The sequence below is a fragment of the Heterocephalus glaber genome, unplaced genomic scaffold, assembly GCF_053883595.1.
Source record: "Heterocephalus glaber isolate CG9 unplaced genomic scaffold, H.glaber_assembly_v1.0 deba00000768, whole genome shotgun sequence".
In the NCBI taxonomy this organism is placed as follows: Eukaryota; Metazoa; Chordata; class Mammalia; order Rodentia; family Bathyergidae; genus Heterocephalus; species Heterocephalus glaber.
In genome coordinates, this window is record NW_028258162.1 from 8,540,789 (window position 1) to 8,558,187 (window position 17,399).

The window sequence follows — 17,399 nt, forward strand, 5'->3', positions numbered from 1 at the left end:
TTTAAAAGAAGGAAAGGTCCAAAGGGGAAGGGGAAGTATGGGGGTAGGGGAAAGGAAAGAAGGGAAAGAAAAAATACAAGAAAAGAAGGAGAAAAAAAGTTTTTGTAAATAGGGGTGGAGGGGTGGGAGGGCAGGGGAATGGGGAAGAAGAACCAAGATACTGCATGTACAGGTACAAGTACCCAATGATGAGTGTGATCAATCTGTACATAAAATGTACCAATAGGCTTCATAAAAAAAGTTTGCCCTTGTTCACCCTTGAGTTCTCAAGGCAGTGAAGTGCGAGGTGGCCCGAGTGCCACCAGGGGGCACCAGTGAGCTGCGACGGCAGGAAGCCTTCCACAGGAATGGGGGGTGAGTCAGGCCCCGTGTTATAACACGTCTGTCATATGTTTTTTACAAGAATGAACCTTATTGCTTTGTTTGATTTACTCTCTTACAAGAAGGCCTCTATAGAATCTGGATTCTTGGAATTCTTCGTTGGGAACCCACAATTGTCTCACTGGTACAACCCAACTCCATCCCTAGCCAAGTCTTGGGCTGCCTCTGCCCAATTCTGGTTACAAATAACACGTTATCTTGTCTCACAGAAGCCCCAACCGCTGTCACGTCTACTTTCTGAGTCGGAGGGAGTGCAGCCAGACCTTCGCCATCTGTCCTGCTGAGCCCTCCTGCTCACCATTCCAAGAAGGGAATTGTGCTCTCATTTGGACATCAAAGGAAAAAGCCGCATCACAAAATGCATTAAGATGAAAATTTCTATCCTTTACCAATAACCCCGAGGGTGACTGGTGAGTAAGTTGCAGTTGGGTTGAGCAATCCAAAGTAAAGGGTGACTGTCAGTGTGGAGCACGGCGGCGGAGGACATCTGAGCTCGTGCTGCAGCACACGGAATAATACAGGCAGCTACCTTTAGGGCAGTGTGGATTATTCCACTTCACCTGGTGCGATCTGGATTGCAAGAGTTCAAAAAAAAACAGCGAGGTAAAAGGCAGTATGTTATGGTGACATGCCGCCTTTCTCTGTATAATAATGAACCCTCACTGGTCCTTTTTCCATTAAGTGTGATCTAAGGAAACAACCCAGGTGGATCTACTGAGCCACCCTTCAAATGCTTGAGCTACACAATTTCTCCTCCCAGTTTACAACGTGTCTGTGGGAATATTCACATCCACCTATACACAAGTGCATGTACCGTGCACTTCTAAACCAGTGGCTATAGCTATTAATTTTAACTTTGAGAAAAGAAACTTTCAACCATTTTACAACTCTGAATTAGGGCTACTGTCAAAACAACTACCTTCATAAAGTAAGTGTAGCAATGCTCAGAAATTCAAAGATTCGACTCAGTTGGCATTTTATTGCATTACTGTCACGTACAGGAACGCCAATGTGAGCGGGTCACAGTTTCTACTCTGAAGGACTTTGTAGTCTTGTATGGGAGAAAGACATGATAGCAAATACACAGAAAATAAGGCAGCATGAGTATTCAGGGCAGAAAGATAAATAAGATTCTAGGGGGGTACTGATCTTTTCAAACACTTTTAATTGGGTCATGAAGTCCAGGAAATAACGCAATGTCACTTTTCACAGAAATTCAAGATGGGCCTTGTTAGACCAACTCCCTAAATCTGTCAATAATATTTATTTATTTATTTTATTTTTGGTACCAGAGATCGAACTCGGGTCCTTGCGCTTTCGAGGCAGGCAGCAGAACCACTGAACTACATCCTAATTTTTTTAAAATGCAATAAATATGAATCCTAAATGTCTTCCTTCAGAAGACAGCACAATAACATTAATGTCAATCACGCCAGAGCACAAGGTTTCTCTTTAGAACTGCAAACAGGATAGAGGTCTAAGTGGATGAAATACAGGTTCCTGATGTCAACAAAACTCAGAGCTTTGTCCTAATTCACAAAATTAGGAGCAAATGAGAAGGGATGAGGGGCCGGGGAAAGGGGTGCTTTCCTCAAGCAGACGGCTTGGCTGTTTTTGTGTAGCTGTGTTTTGGGGGTTGGGGGTGTTAAGGATTCCGATATCAACCTCCACTCTACAGCTCATGTTGGGGGGGGGGGTGTGCGCGTGCGCGTGTGTGCGCACATGTGCGTGGGGGGGGGAGTCGACCGAGAGCACTGAAGGCGGAGGTGACAGACCACAGACAAGGCAGTGAATCACACGTGGCAGATGTGTTTGTAACACAAGTCACATTCATGAAGACGGATGCCATTTCAGGTTCACCCGAGCAGAGAATGGCCTCATGTGACGGGGAAAGTCTAATCCTACCTCATAAAACTCTGGACACCCTGTACTGTATCACTATGCTCCCTTGTGCACTTCACAGGCACTCGGGACACATTTAGATCGGATCAAGTTCAAAAAAGGGCAAGTGAATTGGTTAAGAGACTTAAGGGCTTACTGAAGGATCAGGAGGCGAAGACGGGCCCTTAGCAGGGCAGCTGCAGTGAGAGGAATCCAACCTGGCCAACAGAAACCCACCTCCCAGCGTCTCCCGAGGCAGTGTGAGGGGCCTCAGGAAGCCCAGGTTCCCATCCTAGGTGCACCCTTCCTTTCCAGGGACCCGGAGCCAGCTCCCGAATCTCTCCAGGCTGCCTCCTGAGGTGACACCACCCCAAGGGACAGACAGCTGTGGTCCTGAGCCCAGCACGACCTGGGGATCACTTTGCATACTTTGCGCACTGTCATCCGCTCCTCCCCATCCTTCCCATCCGCAGCCAGGGACCAAGGGAACGAAGGCCATGCAGGTGAACAGGTCTCACAGTGGTCCCTGACAAGCTAAGACGGAAACGCGGCAGCCTGAGGGGACCACAGGACAGCTGAGTGGAGAACTCAGCCCGAATCCCGGGGATGCACCTAAGTGGTGGGGGCGCCACCACCCATGTGAGCAGTCAGCAAATTCCAGGGATTTAAAACTGGGATTACAAGTTGAGAGGCTGCGTACAAAGTACTTTCTTAAAAAAATGTTTTTTAGAAATAAACTAGCTCAAGATTAAGTCAGCTGACAATGATTCACTCAAGAAAACCTTACTGCTACCTTTCCCTAAACAACTGCAATTTACCTGTGATCAGGAGCGGCATTTACATTAGAAACACCTTCTTTCTCAAAGTGGGAAAGCCACTGAGCCCGGGTGCGCAGGGATGACGAGCTCCGGCTGCTGCCGGGGGGCCCCAGGCCGTCACTGGCACTGGGAGCCTGGGGTGGCTCGCTGTACTCCCTGCTCCGCCTCACGTCTGTCCTCACTGGGGCCCAAGGAGAGCAGCGACGCAGCGTTCCTGCTCGCCCGGCCCAGGCCACCGGCTGTTCCTCGGCTCCTCCGGCGTCCGGCTGTGTGCCTCTGGGTGGGCCACGACCTGGCCATGTCAAGCGGACGGCAGTTGGGCTCCTGGGTGCCACGACCACACGTGACGGTCCGGGTGCCCCACACGGGCAACAGACAGGCCGTCAGGGGCTGAGGATGGAGGGAAGAGTCTGTCCCAGGTAAATCCGGAGCCAGGTTTTCCCCTAAATGAGCCTATGTAGTCTCACACTGACTGGCTGCACGCTCAGGGCCGGCAGCTTCATCGCACAAACTCCTTCCCTCGCAGTGGGAAAGTGGCAGTACCTCTTCCTACAACAGGCCTGGTGTGTGCGAATCAAATGTAAGAAAGCGCACAGTACTTGGGCAGTAAGAGCTGTCTGTTCCCTTGATTTCTTCCTTCTTGGCTGTTTGAAGAAACAGGCTCTAGAAAGAGGCTATGGATTATGGATGACTCACACCATGTTTAAAGTCTCCTCTGGTCTCTGGCTTACCTACCATTCATAGGGGTCCCACACGGCCTCTACACACTGGCCTGTATGCTGAGGCGCGTTAGTGAGGGCACACTAGCCAGGGTCGCTGCTTCACTGGGGGGGACCACAAGGGGCCCGACTGGGTGTCGCAGCGCTGACACTGGCCAGAGGCTGCTGCTTCCGGGACTCTGGTCCAGCTCTGTGCCCGCCCCGCCGTACTTCAGCTGCAAGTTCTGGCTGGAGAAACTGATCTTCTGCAGAAGCTTTTTCTAGAGGAGAAAATCTCATGGAAAATACCTTTTTTTTTTTTTTTCCTTTTAAAAACCTGAAAGCCAAATGAGAATAAAACGTGGCTGCATGATAATAAAAACTGGGTAAGTTAACTTTTGTGGGGTAATAGAGTATCTAAAATTTATGATATTTATTATGTACATGGAATAAAATTTAATGACTTTATATGTGTGTGTGTATATATATAGCCAAAGACAAAAATTTGCTGACTTTTATCTTAATTTTCCATGGGTTAGTTTTTCTCAGCACATTATAACAGTGGGTAATTCAGTGGATGCTATCTTGCTGATCTAAAGCAAAAATCCAGGAACTGAAAGCTTAGTAGCCAGAAAATACTGTATAACCAAAATACGAGGGAGTAGTGAACTCATTGAACATTCAACTTGCTGTGAGTTGCAAAAGGAAGATGGTTTCGTTAGAAACATTTCTACTTCCTCATGTGAAGTTTTTGGCTTCTTTAAATTGTTCCTCATCAAATTTATACTCTTCACAGACACATGAGCCTTAAATATTTTGTGGTTTCCATGAGAAACCCCAAATACAAACAGAGAATAAAAGATAGATACTAGGAACTAGGTAGATGGATCTTTTGCCAGAGAGAAAGGAATCAGGAGATGGGGGAGAGAAGGAAAGGAAAAGGGTGAAAAAAGAATTAAGACATTATGTCCACGTGCCAGCTCCCCACGATGAAAATAATCATTAGTGCTGCAAATGTGTACGAATAAAAAATTCAAAAAGTCTGTATTCAATAGTAAGAAACATACTGTGTAACAATACAGGTCATGGTCAAAATGTTCATGTGTAACCAAGAGACAAATGAACACAGAGTCCAGTGTGCATTCCATGGTCCTCAGCCTAAAGATAACCAACACATGGACACTTCTTAAATGTATAAAAGCCTCTGAATATAAACAATTAGTTATTATTCCCTAGGGTTCAACAAAAGATATAAGTGGTCTCTAAGGTCAGATTTGGCCAGGGGTTTGAGATTTAAAAATATTCACAACAGCTACAAAGTTTAGTATTCTCAAGTATACAAATATATGTCTCCATGATTGGCTGTACAGGCAAAGACTGTGGAACCAGGATGTACCCAAGAGGAATTACACAATCTCCTGGGACAAAGAGGACCCAGGGCTCTGCCTGCTTCATGGTGGAACTGGGGAGAAAGAAGATAAAAAGTGGAACCTCCATTTTTTTTGTACCAGGGATGGAACTCACAACCTTGTGCTTGCGAGGCAGGCGCAGGGCCTCTGAGCTAAATCCCCAGCCCTATACTTTCTGTTTAATATAAAAATACTTTTCACCTAGCACTTTGATACTTAAAAATTTCAAATTACTAGGAGTTTTTGCAAAATTGCTGAAAGCAAAATCAAAACAAATGTGTTTACCAAAAAATGGGAGTACACATACACACATTTCATTAGGTTCTGTGGTCTGTATGGAGTCTAGAACTACAGTGTTTTATGGTTTAATAAAGGCAGAAATAATAAGGAAATTTTGTCTTAGTGACATTAAAAAATCAAATCAACTTTTAGATGACAAATTTTTAAAACCTCACACATTTTAGGTCTATAACTACAGTCAAAAGCGTAACTTTACACACACACAGTACAAACAAAAGACTGATTTTATCATTTCACACTTTATACAAAAAGAGAAAACTGTTTTCTAAATGTCTGTTAACAGCAAAGTAGAGGATACAAGTTCCTAAGTTTTTGTTTCTGTCTGGACAGAAACCTTACTGGGAAGATGAAACGCACCCAGTCACACTTGAGTTTTTAATGCAAACAGGATTCTGGCACCAGAAGGTTTCAATGCAAAGGATAATACATATCAGAGTACTTGGTGATTAAAGGACTTGTATTTTAGGATGAAATGAGTTTTTGTTTCATGTGCTTTTTTGCTAAGTCATTTGGGGAAAAAATGTAATTGCAGGCCTCAGTGTTAAAAATTGCTGCCCAGTGTCCCTTTGATGGGCTGTTTACTATAACACTCTGAGCTGAATGCACAACTTAAAAAATATGTACGTAATTACTGTCGCATCTTAGGGACTGCCTGTGCTCCTCATTTACTACTTGTTCCAAGCTCACATAAACTTGTTAAGCAGAATAAAGTCCTCTCACTGTGCTTGCCAAAAAAACCTTCATAAACTAAGAGTCCATGAGGTTGAAATATACTGCAGCAGTATTTCTGTAAGGGACAGAATTGTAGGTAATCCTGGGATAAAAATAATTTGATGGACTAATATCATATATGCGGTGTCAACTTTGGGTAATAGATGCTAGAGAGACCATAAAATCAGTTCTGCTTCCCCAAAAGGTTAAGCCACAAATTTGATACACTAAAAGGCAAATGAGCAGCTATGAATAAAGTTCACGAAGGAGGTAGCAAAGATAACATGTGTTTTCTCACAAGAGTACATGTAACAACTCTCTTTAACAGCAGCACCGTGTTTGGGAAATGGCCTAGCAGGTCATTACTGACTTCTGATTTCCATAATAAAGACAGTAAGAAGGTACATGTCTGTGGCCAGCATCCAGATGTGAGAGTTTCATAATTTTAATTCTGGATGTTTGTCTGCATTTACAACATGGAAAGAAAAATATACCTCAACAACTTGTGAAACAGCACTCTATTTTGGAAGCATGAAACTGGATAAGCTTTACTGTAATTCTACCATTTAAATCTGTTACGGCTGGTGAGACCAGCTGGTTCTTTTCTCTAAAATTCTTAAGCTAGTATATAAAACACGGAATTGATTTCTTTTCTAATTCTGTCATACTTTTAATGAACACAACTCTAAAAGGCTATGTCAAAGGTGACAACTTGGTTTGCTTCCCCAAGTACGCTCAGGTGACAGTTAACTATGCAAAATCGGGCCTTCCACATAGGTTTATTCCAAGCTGGGCATGGTGGAGCACACCTGTGATCCCAGCACTGAGGGAGATCGGAGGAGGGGATTCCAAGTTCAAGCCCTGCCTGGGCAGTTTAGTGAGATCCTATCTCAAAATCCAAGGGGGTAGGCGGGGCTGGAGCTATAGCTCAGTGTGAAGGCCCTCGGTTCAATCACTACTAAACAAACTCAAGAAGTCTGCTAAATTCGGCTGTTTCTTGTTTAATACTAACCTAGTGAAAACCATTATTTTATTATAAGGGTTATGTCTACAGCAGCTTCGCTCAAATTCAGGCCACACACTAAATTTTAGATGTCTGCTCTCCACCTCAACTTTTCTTAGAACCAGGTTAGTAAAAGGTGTTAGCTTAAAAAAAAAATTCCTGTATCTAATTGCACTGTTTCGTGTGTGCTTGTGATACTGAGTTAAGTTCATTTCAGTGAAATAAAGATTACGGCAACTGAGTTTATGTACCATTTTCACCCAGCGAGTCAAAAAGCCCAAGGTCCTTAGTGCTGGCATCTGGATGAAAACCCGGAAGATGTCACAAGTCTGCTATGACTTTTCTTTCACACCCCATGAGCACTGTCAGGAAAAACCCCAAATGACCCGAAGCTGGAAAACCCCACTTCTAGACCGCGTGCAGGCTGGCCCCCTGGATGGAGGGGAGGGCCCTCCAGGGACTTCTCTCATAGTAAACACCCGGCTTAAGAATCTCGGGAGTATAGGTTTGTGATGCAGAACAACTGTATTCCTTTTGGGGAATTAACACACATACAGCAGCTTTTCCCCTTTTCCAGGTCCCCTTGGTCATCTCCGAAAAGTCTACTTCTGTTTCCTCCTGTCTCCTTTATTCTGCTCTTCAAATTTTACTTTGGGTTTCTCATCTAAAAGAAATTGTGTGGTATTTACCTTCCTGGGTCTGACTTATTTCACGTAACAGCCGCAAGATCTACCTGACTTCCTACACGTGACTGGAATTTCTTCTTCTTTACGACTAACACTCCACTGCACACGGGTTCTTAGGGCCTGCTCAGACACCTGCTGGTATGACAGGCAGACGACTTACTCTATCAGTAGCAGCAGGATTTCCCTCAGTAATGGAAGTCACCTTAACCTTTATGTAGAACAGACTGGATTTTAGTGAACATCAAGTCCAGAGCTCTTCCCAGGGCAGTCTACTGCTGAAGGAATTTCTGAAGGTCCAAAAAAGCTTGGTGAGAAACAAGAGATTCTTGTAAACACTAAAGCATGAGAGCCAATGATAAGTCAAATCCTTATTCTTTAACTTTACAGATTCTCCACTTCCCCCTAGGGCTAGGTCTCGGATCTAACCTTCTGTCTGGTGTCTTTACCCCACATCCTCCTCGCTTCCATCTGGAGGGAAACTTGGCCCTGCACTCTGGGTGGTGGGATAGGTGTGCTTAATGCTGGCCAGCAAAGGGAAGGGACTTCCAGCCATCCTGGGAGAAGAGGAATTTTAACAGAGGTTAAAGCCTCAACGGAACTGAGGGTGGACAACCCAGGACAATCTCCCCTTAGCTGGCCACTGCCCACAGGAGCCAGGGAAGCACTTTCTAAGGGTTTCCAGGACACACCACTGGGCCTTCTGCACCTTCCAGTCGGGCTGCCCTTCCTTCCTCACCTTTAACTGCAGCCCAAGGACCAGAGGGGGCAGTGCTCAATTATAATTTGTTACAATTTAAAGACCACAAAAGCAATGTTGAAGACTGGTTTGGGAGAGCATTTTTAGATGTGAGGGTATTAATGATTAATTCTGCCAAACCTTCAGTCAGTAATAGGTAAAATGTCAGAGTTGGTGACAGTTGCTTAATTGCTAGTGCAATTTACAATGCATAAGAATCGACAAGAAGGCTTTTTGTAGCCCATTATCAAAGTGTCAACAATGATTATTGCCAATATAGTTACACAAATGCCAATTGCTGGGCAGCTGTTTTCTTTCAAATGGGTTCCAGGGAGAAGGTTGTGTGTTGAAAGGAATCTTCTTATTGTGACCCGACTCCATTACACAGGCTTTACTTTACCTAATAAAATCAGACATGAGTTTTGGGAAGAACTGTGCAGAATGATGAGCAAAATGGATATTTATGGAAACCCCCAGGACTCTCTCTGGAGAACATGGGTTTTTAGGGAGTCAGGTCAAAGCCCCAGACATCAAGTGAGTCTGGTTCTGTTTTCTTTTACTTCCCCAGATTCCCTGCTGAGAAGCTTGCTAGCTGGCAGAATGCTAGGACTGTCATTTGTAAGAAGCCAGGCTGCTCAGCTATAATTACTAATTTGATGTCACACTGGAATTGCAACGCAGCTGTGAAAGGACCGACCACCAGGGAGATTCGCATTTCTCTGTCTCATTTAGAGGAGGCGAAACTGCTGAAGCCATGAATGGAAGATGCCCTTCCATTAGAAAGGAAAGAATTAAGGAATAAAACAAGTCATAGCAGCTGTCAGAATCTGACAATGTTTTTTTTTTTTTTTTAAAAGCACTGTTCTGCCCTTTTTAAAAAAAATTCAAGACGTCTCTACATGCATGTTCTGATACTTGTTGCCATGAAAGTGATTCCATTATTGTTAGAATATAACTTCTTTATTTCTTTCAGTTCCATCTTCATTATTATGCTAATGCAAATTGCACTAATTATGTGTCAAGCTGAAATCCAAGGGATGGAACTTGTCGGCACTATATCACTAAATATTTGAAATGACAGTTTCAAAACTTGTCATCAACAAGTTAAAAGTATGGGAAATTAAAACAGTTACAATGACTCCAATGAAAGAAAACCTAAAAAGTAAGAACTGTGATTACTAATAACTAATTAAGATTACCATGTCAATGTAATCTCCAAAAATTGTTTTTGCACTATACCAATCATTTTGCAAGGAATATCACTACATAGTGATAGTAATGAAAATAATCTTCTTGCAAATCATTTAGTTTCATCTCTAAAAGGTTAAAAGGCAGAAAAAATATTTTTTGAACCAGAGGTACCAGTGATTGCTCTGCCAGCACTTACGGTTTTATTTGTGAAGACAAAAACTGGTATGTTTTTGTGTTAAAGTCGAAAATATTAACTCTTGGAAAGAAAACCTGAAAGTTGGCAGAAAAAAGAAATGAAAGACTTTAAAATGTTGGGTTTTTGAGGGTTTTTTTTTTTTTTTAAGAGTTAGGCTTCATTCATATGCTTTATTTGATCTATTACAGTCGAAAAAATGTTTCTAGATTATAAATAAACTGTGGGAGAGAGGAGATGTCCTATGGCCAGGCTAGGCGCATTCTGTTCATTGGCAATTTACATTACACCTACACTCCACACTGCAAGCTACTTCCTCTCCCTGCGCCTCCCCAGGAGCATCTGAAACACAAAGGCGCTGAGATGGCCTTCTGAAAGAAGAACTATCCAAACCACCAAGCCCTGAAGCAGCACATAAAGGAAAACAGATGCTCAAATTTGTAAAATTCAAATAGAAACCAAATGATATCATCCTAAAAGAATTTAATTAAAAACAAAACAAAATAGAAACTCTTGAGGTCAGTTTTCAAACAGAATAGTTAAGAAAGGGTAACTTACAAAATTGATGGGTAGGGCTGGGGGCGTAGCTCAGTGGTCAGGCACTGGCCTGGCAGATAGCAAGGCCCGGATTGGACCCAGGCCCTGCAAAACAGCAACAACAAAGCTGACGGGGAATACATGGGAGCCCAGAGGTACCTTGCATGGAAGCACATGTTGCTTTGAGTTGGTTTAGCTTTATATACAGGAAGCTACTTCCCCAATTCTCATTCAGACCAACACTTGAAGTTGACTGTTTATAATCTTGTATAATCTTGAAACTAAATGTGATTTAAATATGACATAATGCCCATCAGGTCAGGAAAAGATAAAAAGAGGTGGTCTCTTAATGCTCACTTTTTAAAAAAGAAAATATTCCAATTGCGTCTTAGCATTTTATAGAAGCCAGAGAAGATGGTCTTTACAGAGGCCACGGCCCTTTTCCAAGGCCATATGTGGTTAGTAGCGGGGGGCGTGGCCTTGGGACCCATTCTCTGGCCCGCAGGCCACACTGAGCCTTGGCCGCCATCTTTGTTAACTGTACGGTGCAGCTGGCTGTGTTTTCAGAGTGCGCCGTGTGAGAAATGTTTCGTCCAGCCACACTTATGGCTAATCACTGCTTCGTTATTCAGTGGTCTGAGGAAGAGAAGTGAAGGAGAACACTCCGCAGTTCAGAGTGTGCTTCGCACTAGGGCAGCTGCAGGGAAAGGGGAGAAACACAGTGGTGGAAGCTGAGGATAAAGAATCACAGCAGAGGTTTCAGGCCCGCATCATGGTGCTTACCTTTTCTTTGTCACTCGCTTCTCTAGCCACCGTGGAGCCCTGAAACACAAAGAAATGATAAAAATGTGCACACATGAGGCCGGGGGACTCACATGAGTATGTCATGAAGACAGCCCTGGACAGCACAGCAAGAGACAAATGGAGTGGCCACCTGGTGGGCTGCTGGGACACACAGTGTCCTTTCCCCACGGTGTGTCTTCCAGATGTGGCCACGCCCTGCCCTCCTCCGACTGCCCACTCTGGTTCCAGTCACTGGGGGACTTTTCTCCTGCCATCCCCCAAGCAGTCCCGTGAGGACACTTTCTGACCCCTTACTCTGACCACTCCCACAGAGAGCCACTTTGTTCACTCGAACCTTTCTTGTGCCAGGCCCCGTGCTGAGCAGAAAGAAGAAATGTGGGCAACAACGCAGGCCTGTACCTCAGCAATGCTTAGTCCACACCTCACGGGTTTTCAAAAGTGCCTCAGCTCTGGGCTGCTAGAGATGGATGCACCCACCTCACGTGCTGACAGGGAGGCTTTGAGGGCAGAGTTCAAACACACACTTTTTTTGTGGAAGAGTTTAACTCAGAAGAAGAGGTGAAAAGTAAATGGTCCAGCGGACTGCTAAATACCCGACCTAACACAACCACTACCTAGTCTCTGGTCCTTCACGTTTACTAAGTGGGTGGAGAAGGATCACAGCCAGTTACTGGTCTCCTTCCCTCTGATGTCTGAGCTATTGCTGGGTCAGTGGAGCTACTTGTTAACCTGACCACTTCTTAACTAGACAGCTACTGCCCTGGGATAATTAAGTTGGTCCATCGTTAAAGGAAAGTTGTATTTGACTTGGGCAAAGTGAGAGCAGCTCCTAGCTTAGCCATTGGCAGAGAGATCAAAATTTGCCCACTGTCATTAGCTCTCAGCAGGCAGCTCGGGTGTGGATAAGGCTGTGCCCAGCCGGAGAGTCACACGTGCAGATTCTGGGGCTGAAGAAGCTGCTTCTGTTGGGGAAGAGGTCAAGACCAGGCCTGGGTCCCCCAGGAATGAGGCTGTGAGACCCTGATGACTGCCTGGAGGAGAGGCTCAGTGTTTCATGGGGACAAGGCAGGGGAGCACTATGCGCAAATGCATCTGCCCGACAGGAATCATCCATGAGGGAGACCCCAGGACCATTCCACAGCCACTGCACACAATGTGCCCAGCCCAGCACCTGTCGCCTTCAACAATCGATTTTCTTCCCTTTGGTGCCTCCGGAGCAGGGGCCACAAACAGTTTCCTTCACGTGGTGATTCCTGACCATGTCCACCAAATTAAGGAAGGGGCATTTGTAGTGCATGCACACTGTCTATGCTGTGGGGCACAGGAAGAACTATTTACTTTGTATTCCTAACTGAGCTGTGGGTTTGCGCACATTTTCCCTCCTACAATATAATTCTCCCTACTTCTGATTCTCAGGAAAGCTTCAATTCTATGCCAGTACAGATCACTAGCTTAGGGAAAAAAGACTCAGCCAAGTTCAAATTAACACCAAAAAAAAAAAAAGAAAAAAAATTAAAAATAGAAAAGTAAGGTTAGCAGGTTAAAACCAAGAGGTGGAGCCATGAAATGATGTCACGTGTACAAGAGGAAGCACTGGTGGGAACAGAATGTATCGATTCTACAAGCTGAAGAGGGGGAGGAAATCATGAAATGCAAAGCAAATAAAACCATATCCAATATACACCTAGATATGTTTACCAGGCGCCTACTTATAAGAGGTAGGGTCTTACGCATTTCGAAGGAGGAACATGCAGCAGCAGTAGGAGCGCACAGCAGCAGACAGGGTGACAGCCAGGCCCCCGTGCTGTGTCTTCCGCTGCAGGTGACGCACACACCTCTCATTTAACCCCAGCACCGAGCCCTCCAAACTCGGGTAAAATCATCCGTTTTAACAGATGAAAAACAGGCTCGTAAATGTTCCACAACTCACAGCTAACGCATCACCAAACCAGCTTCATCGGTCACAGTCAGACCTGAAAGAACTGAGCTGGCCACAGCCCCAAGGAGGCTGGGATCCCCACCCAGGGCAGAGTGAGCAGAACAGAATGGCTGCAGGCAGGACTTGGGCACAACAGGCCGAGGCTGGCTGGGGGCCCACACTCCACGTGGCTCCCTTCAGTTAGACTAGCAGTTCTCGAAGGGTGGTTCAGAATCCTGGGGTCTGTGGAGTCCACAGTACTTTGGCAGTAACACTGAGACATGACCTGTCTTCACTGTCTCGGTCTCCACACGGACACTCCAACAAATAATGGTGCTGAAGCTGCAGCAACTAGCCCACATCAGGCAGTGATATGAAATGGTACTAACAGTATGCGCCGTTACAGATAAAAACCAAACCAAACCAAAGCCCTAGCATCCCTGAACAATGCCCCGAACGAATGAAGCAGTGAAACGAATTTCACTAGGTCCTGACTGGAGTGCTCAACTACCCACTCAGTGCAGGAGATGTGCATGGAGCATTCTGTTTATAAAGAAACGGTCTCTCAAGAACCATTTCTGCCACAGTTGCACTTCTGAGGTGAACTCGCCACCCTTTTCATGAAACAACATCTTTACTTGAAAGAACTGACAATCGGTATTTGTTCAGATCTGAGAAACTGATAAATATTTGCTCAACAATGAACAAAGCTGCTAGCCTTGTCTGTGCTGCGGAAGGGGGTGCTATGTACTGTCATTTCAAAGGAAGCAAATGGCACGATTTGTTGACAAACTTGAAAGAGAGTTTTCAAGTGAAAACCAGAATTGTGGAAAACTGGTATCTGCCCCAAGCTTGCCAGCTTCCAATACACACACGACTTCTCCAATGACACTGGTGGTGATGCTAATGTGTTTCCGTACTAGGGATTGAAACCCAGGGCCTTTGCACTGAGCCACATCCCCAATCTTTCTTAAATTTTAAGGACAGTTTTTGCTAGATTACCCAGGCTGGACTTGAACTTGAGATCCTATTGCCTTAGCCCCCAGTGCTAGGACTACAGGCATGGGCCACCTGGCTTTTTGGTTCTACATAATGAAATGTGTCAGTATTTGAAGGGCTATATAACTCAATGAACCAATGCTTCTAACAGTGCGGGGCTATAAAATCGTACATTCAGGCTGGTGTATGCAGAGACCAATGTCTTTTAATAATGAGAGTGTTACTGCAAGGAAATGCTACTGTACCTTCTCAGTGAAAATACACCTGACTTATCAAAATACAGCGGTATCTCAGTTCACAAATGCTTTTATTTGCAAACAATTTGGTTTCCAAACAGAAGCATTTGGCAAAATTTCATTTTTGTTTGAGAACTCTGCATTAGGTGATGAACACGAATGTGGCCATCTTTTCCAGAATTGTGGAAGGAATTAAGTTTGTGAACCAAGGTACCACTGTAAAGTATTTGGGGGAATTAAAAAAAAAAAGAATAAAAAGTTCACTGACATGATCTCAGATTCTACAATGTAACTGAGCTTTGAGAAATTATCAACTGTCCATTTTAATGTATCAAAGAAATATCAAGGTTCTGACAGTTATTAACCCCCTCTCTCCAACTACCTACATTATTTGTGTCAAAATTTCTTAATTTATTTCAATCAAATAACATTACAATAGACAGCACAATCAGATATATTCCAACTGTCTCATATTCAGACTATACATATTTGCAAAAAATGCAAAATAATGCCACCTGTTCTGGTATGTTTTGCTTCTTTTTTTTTTTTTTCTTTGGTACCAAGGATCGAGCTTGGGACCTTGCCCTTGCGAGGCAGGTAGCAGAACCACTGAGCCAAATCCCCGGCCCTATGTTTTGCTTTTGAAAAAGTTATTTTTCATAAAAAGTTAACATGAAATTTTATTATTTTAAATACACTACAATGAACATTTTATTATTTCTCATATTAATTTCTCATACACATCCATGGATACAGCCTACATAATGAATGCAAAAGGGTTCTAAAACCAAAATATCTTGAGACCAGCGGCCAAAGACAAGAGGTGAACAAACATTTCCAGGGGTCAGAGGGAAAATATTTCAGTCTTTTTTGTTCATAAGAGTCTCTCTGGTTACTGCTCCACTCTGCCATTATCGTGCAAAAGCAGCCACAGACAATACAGAAGCAATAGGCATGATGGTATGCCAATAAAACTTTATTTACAAAAATGGCCCTCGAGTTGGATTTGGCGTGCAGGCAGGTCATAGTCTGCCAATCTCTAACTTGGGCATTCTTCCGAGTCAGTGATACTAGAAGTCAGATCACGTCAGTCTGCTCTCAGAATTTCCAGGGCTCCCTCTCACTGCAAGTTGCTCAAACGGTGTTTCAGGGCCATTCCCTCTGCCAGGAATCTTCCCTCAGCTCTTCTCTCATCTCCTTCAAGTCGGCCCCAATGTCATCTTCTCAGTATCTTGCCTCTTCCTTATTTCTGACTACCGCACTTACCACTTCCTTAATATACTATATGACTTAATGACTTTTACTTATTGCCCATCTTCTACTACCAAAACATCAGCTCCTTGTGTGCAGACTTGGCCTGTTTTGTTCATCACATTATTCCCTTGGTTGGAACATGCCTGGCAGGGGGCTGGTCATGAATAAATACACAGGATGTCTCTATGCGTAAAGGTGTCTTGGTGAAGCCAGTGAGCACTGCTTAAGGAGGCACTGGTAGTTGGTGCAAGGGCAGTATTTTTTTTCGGTACCAGGGATCGAACTCGGGACCTTGTGCTCGTGAGGCATGCGGTGGCACCACTGAGCTAAACCCCCAGCCCCTAGGGTAGTACTTTTAACCTCTGAGCATCTCCCAAGCATTTTTAAGATTAAGTACATTTATATATAGATGAGTTAAGCGCCATTCACTTAACAAAAATTAGTAAAGTCAAGCTCACCTTTAAGTCATATTTTCTATATACAGATAAACGATGGCTGAACACATTTCTTGTAACAATCACATATATTTCAACTCCATCCACATTAAGCCGGTACATGCCCAAGAACTGGGGAAGAAGGGTAATCCCATGACATTCCACAATATACTGCATAGGAGAGAAAGAAAAAGAAGAAAATCCAATCAAAACATGCTTATTTAGATGTAAAACACAACTTTTCTGCCTCTGGTGTTCATACAAAGGGATAATCTCTATTAAAGGCCTGTTAGAGAAAATGACCACATTTGCACTGTACACCCATTGGATGGTGGATGTTAACCACGTGCATCCAGACTGAGAAGTCCAACTTTACCTCCAAAGATACTTTTTCCTCTAACACTCTAAACTAATCTGCAAAGTCGGAAAAGGTGGATATGATAGTGCACGGCAGGAGGAGCCCAGCCACTGGCCCTTTCTGAGCTCCCTGTTCGGTGAGCTACACGCCATCTTCTACGGAGGAGGCCCTGGTGACGATCTGACGTGGCTCAGGGAAGTGAGTTGGCCGCTAAGGTCAGCTTCTTTGATAGCATCGGAGCCGGGCTTAAGCAGGAAAGCGCAGAGTCTGGTGTTGGACACCTCGGCTTCCCATTTCTCAGACTTTGTTGCCAAGACCTGAGCAGTCTACAGGAGGAGTGTGAAGGGGCCCCCGGTCTGGAGGCAACTGAAATTCTCTGGCCCGTGTTGGTTTCCAGTCTACGGGACGAATCCCAGGCTGACACCACTGACAGTGCTGGTTGCAAAGACACAACACAACTCGGGAAGTCTGTGATGAGCACACTCCAAGCCACAAGATGGAGCTGCTTCTCCCTGATGAGGTCCTAAAGGAAAGCGAGGTTTTCCTTTCTTTAAAATGGGGGGAAAGAGGATGCTAACTGCCTTTTTATGTCAATGACATGTGTCAAGTTTCCAGATTAATGAACAGCACGAATGCTATAATTCCAGCTCAGTAAACACTGCGTGCATTGTGCGTATTTACACAGAGCTGTCTGCAAGGACGCTCACTCCATGGGCAATGGTCATGTTTTGGGTAGTTCTGATTCTGTGAAAAAATTACATATGCTGCTTTGTTTTTTTTTTCAAAACAATGCTCATTTAATAAAAATCAGAATGTCTTGTCAAGCTTTTCAGTGGTAAACACTATCAATAC

General features: G+C 44.2%; 1 protein-coding gene and 1 long non-coding RNA gene across 9 annotated transcripts in view; one reads left to right on the plus strand and one right to left on the minus strand.

The window, feature by feature from the left end:
- Pip4k2a (phosphatidylinositol-5-phosphate 4-kinase type 2 alpha) overlaps positions 1-17,399 on the minus strand; it is a 150,439-nt gene that overhangs the window by 13,190 nt on the left and 119,850 nt on the right. For all 8 annotated transcript variants that reach the window (XM_004859922.3, XM_087207234.1, XM_021240483.2 and 5 more), the window contains 2 exons: positions 16,214-16,360; positions 11,328-11,366 (listed from right to left, as the gene is read on the minus strand). In XM_004859922.3, coding sequence (XP_004859979.1) covers positions 11,328-11,366; positions 16,214-16,360 — 186 coding nt within the window. The remainder of the gene's footprint in view (positions 1-11,327; positions 11,367-16,213; positions 16,361-17,399) is intronic.
- Positions 148-12,874, plus strand: LOC147829081 (uncharacterized). The gene is made up of 2 exons (XR_015449667.1): positions 148-791; positions 9,192-12,874. It is a non-coding gene; the product is annotated as an uncharacterized LOC147829081 (long non-coding RNA).